Source organism: Micropterus dolomieu, linkage group LG09, assembly GCF_021292245.1.
Source record: "Micropterus dolomieu isolate WLL.071019.BEF.003 ecotype Adirondacks linkage group LG09, ASM2129224v1, whole genome shotgun sequence".
Taxonomy (NCBI): Eukaryota; Metazoa; Chordata; class Actinopteri; order Centrarchiformes; family Centrarchidae; genus Micropterus; species Micropterus dolomieu.
Window position 1 is genome coordinate 21,505,424 of NC_060158.1, and position 10,812 is coordinate 21,516,235.

Sequence of the window (10,812 nt, forward strand, 5' to 3'; positions counted from 1 at the left end):
TCAGGAGCTACACTCCCATGCATACAGAGTATAAAGGAAATATAAGCAGAATTCCACTCTTAACTCACACAATGGATGACAATTTTGCTTCCCACCCACTCTAGCTAAGATGGCTCACCCAAAAGTCCTCCCTTTGACTCTACACCTCAGCTTGTTCCCAGTCTTTGCCTCATTACACTGAAGAACAACTGTGAATTAAGGCCTCAAATAGAGCACGTAGCAATGCCAAATGATGGGTAAGAGACAAACACAAAACAAACAGGTGTGCCTTCACTTTACGCTTCAGTGATGGTGTGTTTGCACCGCGAGCTTGAGCAAGAGCTTGTCAGGCACACACAGAGGCAGACAGTGGGACATGCTCAGAGAGGGACAAAAATCAACACAAGGATAAACACAAATCAGTTAAAAGCCCAGTTTCAGTGTGACTCGTAAGGACATTTGTCAACTTCCAAGCAGTCTGTGGAGGAAGGTTTATTTCTCCATGACACCTCCCGGTTGACTCTCCTCCCTCCACTAAATCAACCTTAAATGGCTCTGGCTGTTTCTCGGCTGTCTGTGTCAAAACAGTGGAAATGCAACTGAGTATGGCAAACACTGATTCTCTATAAGTGAAGAAGAAGAAGTAGAACAAACACAGCTTACCCATGTGATTGTGTTGAGGGAATGATATTATGCAGTGCTTTTGTGCATTATTCACAGTCCAATACAGAACAAACAGCATTCCTATAGTTAGTAATCACGGCTTCAAACATACAGATGGGTGATAAATGAAAAGAAAAACCAACATCAAGTGTCATAGTATGATGTCAAGGCACCCAGAGCCTCCATAAAAACTTCAGCACACCTTGCCAAGTCTGTGTAAGTCTTTATTGATGTATGAACACCATTCCTCCACAAGATTCCCTTGTTTATTTTTAATCTTTATGTAATCAAGTAATATCATTGAGGGCAAGATCTATTTTGCAAGAGAGGCCTGAGTACAGCAGATAGAAAGCAAAATAAACAGAAGAAAAGGATATATATGATCACAGACATCACTAAATACCCATCCATCGTCAACCGCTTATCCTGCATACAGGGTCGCGGTGGCTGGAGTGGGTGTCCGCGTGGGTTCTCTCCGGGTGCTCCGGCTTCCTCCCACCATCCAAAGACATGCAGACTAGGTTAATTGGTGTCTCTAAAATTGTCCTTAGGTGTGAGCGTGACTGGTTGTTTGTCTATGTGTGGCCCTGCGATGGACTGGCGACCTGTCCAGGGTGTACCCCGCCTTTCGCCCGATGCCAGCTGGGATTGGCTCCAGCCCCCCCGCAACCCTGTACGCAGGATAAGCGGTTGACGATGGATGGATGGATGGATGGATGGATACTTCTAACAGAAACATGTTCCTTTTGTTAATAATTCTAATATATCACCAATATGCTTAATACTGCTTCTGCCGTCTCGACAAAAAGCTCTGGGATGATTTTGCTACAGCAGTTTACAGAGCTAACAAAACACCACTTTGTTAGGGCCTGTCTAGAATACTCCCAAATTTTAGATGGTCGAAGGTGAGGTTTTTTTTAGCTGCAAATCTATGTATTTCCATAATCGAAGTCAACTGATATCTCTTATATCAAGATCTTCTATAATTGGGTCTTATGAAGATGGTGATGGAGAAGATTTTCTTACATATTAGTACAAAATCTTCGATAGGTGTGATATTGGGTTGAGATCTGGTGACCAGCTGTAGCATTTTATTCACGTCACTTTCAAACTCACCAATTCAGTGCGCCCTGGTGCATGGAGGCATCTGCATTTGATGTTTCTCCACTCCTTTATTCAGGTTATTGCTTTGTTTTGCTCCCTGTCTGTATGTGTATGTTAACAGCCACAGTAAATCAATTAAATTTGCACGTTGATAGTAGGCTATAGATTTTTTTGATGACATTTTTAAATCTAAGACTCCTAATAGCTTTGACTAAAGTCACAACTTCCCAAAACAAATTTACTAGACCTTAAATATGACCTTTAACATTTAGGTGGCTAACAAGTGAATACACAACAGTCGATAAGGTCTGAAAGGAGTGAGTGGAGGGAATTGGCACTGGCTGATCGATAAGTCTGGCATGATGAATTGCTGCGCACTGGAGCAGCCTAGTAAACGGAGAAATGATTAAACACAGCAGCCAAGAAGGAGCCGCTTGGTTGATAACAATTAAAGCAATGAGAAAGAATGCACTGGTTACTGTTCATAACCATCGCTGGTATTTCATCATGGATGGAAACACGCATGCAAGGCAATCTTAATGATGAATTAGATTACACAGCTGCTTAATGATAAATATGGGTTTATTGCAGTTGCCTATGCTGGAGTCTTCAGTAAATACACTTTACACTGTTAAAAGTTTAATTCCAATCAAACTAATTGGGAAGAAGCAATTGAGGGGAACCAAAAGATTCTACCAAATATCCGACACAAAAGATACGACGATTATATAATGTCTTTCTGAATAACTTTTTAACTCCAATAGCTGAACATTTTCTGGATCAATAAACTGTCACACCAATTTACCTGCGAGAGAAGATAGTAAATAAGCCAGTAAATACCATACTGTCACAAACAATAGATGAGAAGTCTGATATGGTATTGCCTGGAATTTCTTGTGTGTGTCGATAGTCACAGCGTATCTGCAACCCTCCTCTGCCTCCCACCTACTGAGTGTCTCTGTCACACAGAGTAAACGCAGAACCCCCACTATGCGATCAATACAGATACCTCCTTTAATAGTTTTATACTCTCGCTCCCTTTCACTCTGTGTCTGTGATGAGTTACTGAACATGACATGAAAACATGACAGTCTCCCCTTCCTCACACCCTTAAGGGCTCCCTTCCCTGCCCGTCTGGCCTTCAATTACCCAAGCATAAGTGGACACTAATTTGCTCCGAGTTCCCAGCTTTTTTTCAAGTGTATTGCTTACACCTAGCGCATACTCGCATCGACACTTGGCAGTGAAGAAGACAAATGCCAATTAGATAAACAAGAAAAGAGCACATAAGTCAGAGCTTTCCATCAGGCATTACCAAGCTTTCTACTTTGTGCTAGCTGTAAAAAAGAAAAAAATATATATATATATTCACATGTAAACCTCGGTCTGAAATGTACATTCGAACATACTGTACACACACACACACACACACACACACATACACACTCGTATACTCAGAAGCACGTTCCTACCTCATCCCAGCTCAGAAACAATGACACCCTAATCCGAGGACAATGCGGGCACTAATCCACACAAAACAGGGATTGTACAGAGAGACAACCGTGGGAGTGAGGGAGAAAAAGAGCTAGCACACTAACAAGCAAAGAAGGCTAATCCTTGATGAGAGATAGAGGCTGGGAGAGAAGGATAAAACTTACTGTTAGGGAGAGTAAGACAGAAAGAGGGAGATTGGAAGTAAGTTTCAGACATAAATGGTCCAGACGTCATAGTATGTTTAGCAGACAGCAACAAAGATTCTAATTTGTAGTTTGGCCAACTCACATACCCGTGTTAATAAGCATCAGTTGATAAAATCCACAAATGACAGTTGTCATTTCAGCAAGCAAAATCAAAGGCTGCTGGCTAAATATGAGCAGCCTGTGGATTGCTGATTTCCGGTGTGTGACTGGAAAGTCAAGAAAAGAGGCCATGTGCTAGGCTACATAACTATGGCAGGAACACACAAACTCTAACACAAAATACACACACAATGAGGATTTCTGTCTTTCCACTACACATTCTCAGTGACTTTTTCCTCTTCGATCTGATTTGGAGTACCTCTAGCCAATCATCAAAGACAAGCCAAAGTAGCCTATTTCCACTGAGAATGTGACATTATTGGGCTTCATACATAAATAAGCAAAAGAAAAACAACCAAAAGATTATACATTTATTGTTACCAGTGCAGTACCTGTTCACAGGGGCCGGTGTGACGCCTCCCTGCGCTTTTTGTTCCAAATTTGCATCTCACATTGGTTTCACCTACACAGCATATATAACACTGAAACAACATAACATTGGTGGAGATACTGCTAGATATTCAGCGCTTCCTTAGAACTTCATAAAAGTCTTATAACTCCCTTTCAACACATTTGTTTCTAACATGTATAAAACCAACAGGATGATGATAACTTTGTTTCAATAATTCACTACCGCATAGGAGCCTATAAGCCCCGTTCCTGTGAGCGTACCCTACTCTCGCTGTTGCAGAGCTGAACAGCACAATCCCCGCTAGCACAAGCAGCTTCGCTGTTCCCCCGCGAACGTTACCCATCATCGCTGCCGCAGAACTCTGCTCTGCACTGTTCTCTATTAATTCTGAACATGTCGCATGTTCAAATTGCCCCAAACACGACACTGCGCTCCCTTGGGTCTGCACCAACACACCTGCCATGTTTGAAGTCGATTGGATGAATGGTTACTGACATACTCGAAATACAAACAGACAGACTCCTTCCTTCCTTTATTAAAGAAATGGTCCAACTAGTCAAATAGGTACACCTAAATTTAAAGATCAAACCAACAAAGACAAAGCTAATAAGTTGACAAAACATGTTGACTAACTCACTTATAGTCATTAAAGTTACTGTGCACACCGTATGTAGAATTGGATTTATCCTAATACCCTTCACTGAAAAGGGGGCACAGTTTCAAAAGGTGAACTATCACCCTTACTTACAGCAAACTGGCTGATGGGGGTTGTCTCAGGCTGGAATTAATTACATCAAAGTCTACCATCCAGAGGGCTGAGCAGATGACATTTACAAGAGGCCAACCGAGGCGCTTAATTACACAGTTTCAAAATGCGGCAGAATTAGTGTGCCAGACTGGTACCACACATAAACAGTGGAGGAATAACAACACTAGCAACCTTTTGGAGAAGTCAAACAAAACAAGTGTTTGGGTGACATTTTATGCAGTAAAAACCCAATAACGAAGTGCTACGTCAGGGGAGAAGTGAGAGAAGTTCAGGTTACGGGTGCTTTTTGGGGAGATGATCTCAGTGACTAAAAAATGCATGGCTGTGGAGAAGGGTGAGCGCTGTGCATGAGTAACGGTGCAGCAAATTTGCCATGTGGCATTCCTTGTGTTCGTCTGACCTGCTTTTCACAATGATGAATCTCCAAGAGGGTGGAGCAGGAAGATTCCCTCATAGCTTCATCCATTACCTCACAGCTCTGAGTCATCCTTGTCTTTCGATCTTACACATTCACCGTATCCCTTTTTCCTTCAAATTTTCTATTCTTATATTTCCTCTTCTCAATTTCCATACCTTTTGATCTCCATCTGAGTTCTTTCTGTCGCACCTCCCTACCAGTTGATGTCTCTATTCCTGTGTCTCCCCCTTGTCTTCCACACAATCTCCCCTTCTGTCTTTGTTAGGATGCAGTGAGGGTAGACCCTGTCAGCGTGCAGTCTGTCAGTGTGGAAAGAGCAGGGAGCAGAGGGCCTTTCAGAGAAGCCAAAATAAAGACAGACATGCAAGAAACACCTCAATGTTCTCACTGCTCTTCCTGACTGCACAACAGAAAACCATGCATATATGTGCAGTACGGAAATCTATGCAACATGGAAATGGTTGCATACACAAACACTGCCAACACATCCCACCCAGTCAGTCTGTCTGTCACTTTGGGCCATTGTCACCCTGCTCACCTCTCAGTTGCATCCCCACAGTGGGACAGGCTTCCTCTGCAGCAATCCACCAACATGTGTTCAGCCAAAGTCACACACATATGCACTCTCACACAGGCACAACACACAAATACATACACACAAGCAAACACATGCGCTGCTTGCTCCAGGCACTCGGTCAAACATCCCCATACCACAGGGTCACATTTCCAGAGGGACGGCATGTTGGTTGCACTGGAACTGTGTGAGAAACACTGGTGGGGATGTTTATTATCTCTTTTAAATATGAGCTCACTTATTTTCATGGACTGATTAGAATTATTGATTTGAACTTAATTAAAGTGTTGACATTGAGCAAGAGCGTTTTTGTTTTATATTTATAAAGCTAATAAATAGAATATAAGACAAGAGGACAAAAAAGGTAGAAAGTGACAAGTGACAAAATGTTCAAAGTGTATTCCCAGATGATGAATCCATATAATTATACGTACATTACATGCACTGAATATAGTGTACATTACATAATATGTACTTATATTCAGTTTTGTATTACTAGATGCATACTACCAAAAGGCGGAAAGAAAAGTAATCTAAAAAAGGCATATTTACATCACCATCTGTTACAAGAGAAGCTTTTGGAGGACAGTATAAAAAACAACAACTTTATTTGATTTATGTGCACAGCCCCTGCCATGCAACCCCCCCTGCATTTTCAAGCCACTGAGTAACTCTCACCAATTTGAATAAAACTATCTGCAAAAACAAGTTGAATTCTCTTTTTCGAAACAATGATGATATTGTCAGTGAATACAATATATACACGAGTAGTGCCCAAGCAAGCAGTTATAGAGAACTGGTGGTATTGATTGACATATGCACACACTTCTTCAGCTGCCCTGAGGCACTGCAAACAAACTCACCCAAAGCCACAGGTTTACAGGAAAAGATGACCTCTGTGTTCATGCTCCACTGCGCAGCAGATGCATCATGCTATGTCCACTTGTGTGAACGTGTGCGCTTGGATGTCTTCTGTGCAGATGTGTCCATGTGTGTGTGCAACCATGGTGTGGGAGTGTTGTTTTCCACCCCTTATCTGCAGAGCAAAACAACAACTTGTCCTGACCGCAGACCAGACCCTGTCTTGCCGCCCAGTCACCCAGAAAATAAATAGAGGGCAAGAAGGAAAGAGGGTAGAGACCCAAAAAAAATGAGTGTCTTCCAGTGCTGTGCAGTGCACATATGCCTGACAATAACTTGCAGGGCAATGGGAACTGTCAAGAGCTCTTTTAGATCATGTCATTTCTATAAAAAGAGAGATAAGGAATAAAGAAAAGAGAATAAAGAAAAATAATTTCCCCCAAAAAAGGCTCAGATGTGGGATTCAGTATAAAATATTAACTTAATGTGAATCAGGGAAAGTGACGGCTGACAGATTTCAACAATAACATCACTCTCTTAACCAGTCATTTAAAATTAAGAACAATATAATGCATGATTACACTTGACCTAAGTCTAAGGATCTGGTGTGTGATTTACTATTCTGATGAGTGCACAAATAATTTAGATTGTTCAGAAATCAAAAACATTTAACTGTCTATAGAGAATACGAGATACAGATAAACAGAATATTTTTATCATAATTATCATAAATTGTTAAATATAAAGAAATTCACTGATTTAGTAATAAAGATGAAAAACATACCTAAAATACCACTGCACCATTCCCAAGTTGCACAAAATTCAGCAACATTTCTTTAGCGTCTGAATGTTTCTGGTGGAATGGTATATTGATTTACGGTTTGTGAAAGTCAGTGTGCATGCCAGACATACGAGTATGTGTGTGTTTATGCAAGTGTGTCTATTTGTGTGTGTGTGAGCCGAAACAGTCTTCATTAGGCTGACGGAGAACTGCCACACAACAATCAGCCATTAATTAAGTGTCAGAAGCATTTAACGGTCAGACATGCTGGCGGCCGATTCCCATGCCAGACACTAATAACAGCTACAATCTGCCAGAGTGGAAGCTCTGCTTACACGGATGTGCCAGACAGCCCACATTTTACAAGAAAATTAGTAAATACATTCAGTAAAATTACAGCCCATAATAGCTGGGCTTCCATTTAACATTAACTAAGTTCAGGATCTTGAACCTCATTCTAATAGGAAGCACTTGTTCCTGGCTTCTTCCGCTTGCCTGTCACCAAGGCATTCTCTCTGGAGCAAAAAAACAAATGCATCCAAAAAAAGGAACAAATCGTTGCTAGGAGCAGGTTTTGATTTGTGTAGCAACTACACTGGACCTGCAGTCTCTATGACACAATTAAAAAGGCATTCTGCTGTTGTGAGGGCAGGTGTGTAATTAACAGTCCCACCAGAGTCAACAGGGTATTGTGTCCAATGATGACTGAATTAGCTTTGGCGAAACTGAAAATCCTGTGACGTACTTTGCAATCAATTACAGCAACTTCAGTAACATTTCATGTTCAAATTTTACTGAAGCTTGTATTTTATAGATAACTGTAACAACATACAGCAAAGGCTCAGAAAAATAAAGAATACTGGTGACAAAATGTTTATGGAAGAAACTGCAAACCACATACTGGCTTTCTAGAAGGCTTAATAGAAGGCTAACAAAGTTGTACAGAATTCTCTAAAAGAAATTCTATTGGGAGTTGATGAAAAACAAGACCTGGGTTTTGCCTTGTATAAAGCAGCAAAATACAGGATCAAAATGTTCTGGACCTGGTTAGACACTGAGGATACGCAAATGCACAGATTTGTTTGCAGGAAGTCCAGGTGCGGATTTCACCCATATGGTTTCATGAAAATAACAGCGCTGAGTCACTACTTGTGGGAGAGTAGACACCAATAAATAAAAACTAAATCTTAATACTGTGAACACACAGAAACTGGGCCGTGGCCAAGTCTGGAGGCATCTACATGGCCCTAATCTCTTACAGAAGGTTTCTGTTCAGGGCTTTATTGAACTCTTACATGGTTGACATTTGAAATCCATATTAAAAAAGTGCCAGACTGGTGGTATGAACTTTGGGGATTTGTTGGCCATTACTCATTCATGTTCTGCCATTCAATATTTGCACCTTGATTTTTATTTTTACTAAACTGATTGCAGTGTTTCCCACATGATTTTAAGAGACTATGGTGGGTGGACTCGGACCCTCTCGGGGTGTCCGGGGGGCATGCCCCCGTAAGACATTTACATTTTACTTACATTTTTAAGTTAAATGCATTAATTTGGTGCAAAATTAAGAGGCTATCAATGAAAAATTTTGCACTCTTGTAAACAATGTTGTGCTCTAACTATTTAATCATAAACCCATTGTATAGCTGGTGAAACAGCAACAAAAGTCAACAAATTTATTTAATGTTTTTCCAGCAACCCTAAATCAAAGAATGGAAAATAGAATAAGTAATTTCCCTAACATTTTATTGTTGTTGTTATTTTTTTTAACTTTTAATGTACACGTGTAATATGTTTATTGTATATTTTCTGTGAATATAATCCAATTAATCTTATTTCCATACTGTATTGACACCTTCACAGCCTCTCTTCAGGTCAGACTCTCTTCACAGCCTCTCTTCAGGTCAGACTCTCATACTGCAATATTTGTCTTTGTGAAAAAATTACAGGATAAAGTCGCTAACTCTGCCTGTTAGCTTGCACTGGTCGGTTTTAGTGGATTTACCATAAAGGCTTTAATACGTGTGCACTCCAAATTTAGGCCTGGATAGCTTAGCCTAGCTTGTCACAAAAAAGCGACAGAAATAGAACGTTAAGTTACTGTAGTTACCTCAAGAGAAAAGCGGTTGTCTCGAATCGGATGCCAAAGTGTGTGAACGTGCGAGCTTACAGCAGCTCCCACAAAACACAATGTTAGAGGTCTGAAAATGTTATTATGAGATGTTTAAAAATATTTTCGGTTCATTTTGAAACTATGGCAGAGCAAATTAGACTTTGTTGGGCCGCCATGGTCTCATTAAAGGGGCATTATGTAGTTTTCAGCGGCCACCAGCGGTGCTAAGATTGCAACCAGGTGTGTCCTCATACGCGTGCTCGCTTGAACTCATGAGCGAGCATAATCCGAAACACAACCACTTTCATACAGAAATATACGCAGGATCACCAGCATGCAGGCTGTGGCTTTTCACTCAGACATGTTCAGGCTCTGTTACTTCGACGTTCCCGTCTCAGAGGCAGATCAACACCGGCACCGTACCTTTCATTCAGCGCAGCGAGCCACATATCGGCACAATATTCCCGAAAAAAGGCAGAGTGACAGTGGCTATCTGACAGGGACAAGAGACAGAGCTGGAAACTCAGGTAAACTCCCACTGCAAAGTTACAGTAATAGTTTTGTCAGCTGCATGCAGAACTAATCCATACTCGTTACATGATAACGGTACATTTACTGCATTTCGTCGACGTGCTACAGCGTTAGCTCGCCTGCTGCTTTTCAGTAACTATCTTTACTATCTGTGAATCTGTCTCCAGAGGCTCAGCAATGTCAGCACAGCTACATGTATTGGATGATAATGAAACGGTTAGTGAGCTGGACTGAATATTATAATGAGATTGTGTCACACTAAACAGTTAGCTCTTCTGCATTGTTGGGTCTGGTGTATCGCATCTTCCTCTTCACAATACCCCATAGATTTTCTATAGGGTTAAGGTCAGGCGAGTTTGCTGGCCAATTAAGAACAGGGATACCATGGTCCTTAAACCAGGTACTGGTAGCTTTGGCACTGTGTGCAGGTGCCAAGTCCTGTTGGAAAATGAAATCTGCATCTCCATAAAGTTGGTCAGCAGCAGGAAGCATGAAGTGCTCTAAAACTTCCTGGTAGATGGCTGCGTTGACCTTGGACCTCAGAAAACACAGTGGACCAACAGCAGCAGATGACATGGGACCCCAAACCATCACTGACTGTGGAAACTTTATACTGGACTTCAAGCAATGTGGATTCTGTGCCTCTCCTCTCTTCCTCCAGACTCTGGGACCTTGATTTCCAAAGGAAATGCAAAATTTACTTTCAGCAGAGAACATAATTTTGGACCACTCAGCAGCAGTCCAGTCCTTTTTGTCTTTAGCCCAGGCGAGACGCTTCTGACGCTGTGTCTTGTTCAAGAGTGGC

General features: G+C 41.4%; 1 protein-coding gene across 1 annotated transcript in view; it reads right to left on the bottom strand.

Moving 5' to 3' along the window:
• csmd2 (CUB and Sushi multiple domains 2) overlaps positions 1 to 10,812 on the bottom strand; it is a 253,342-nt gene that overhangs the window by 205,363 nt on the left and 37,167 nt on the right. Inside the window, exon 4 of the mRNA XM_046058106.1 lies at positions 5,638 to 5,646. Coding sequence (XP_045914062.1) covers positions 5,638 to 5,646 — 9 coding nt within the window. The remainder of the gene's footprint in view (positions 1 to 5,637; positions 5,647 to 10,812) is intronic.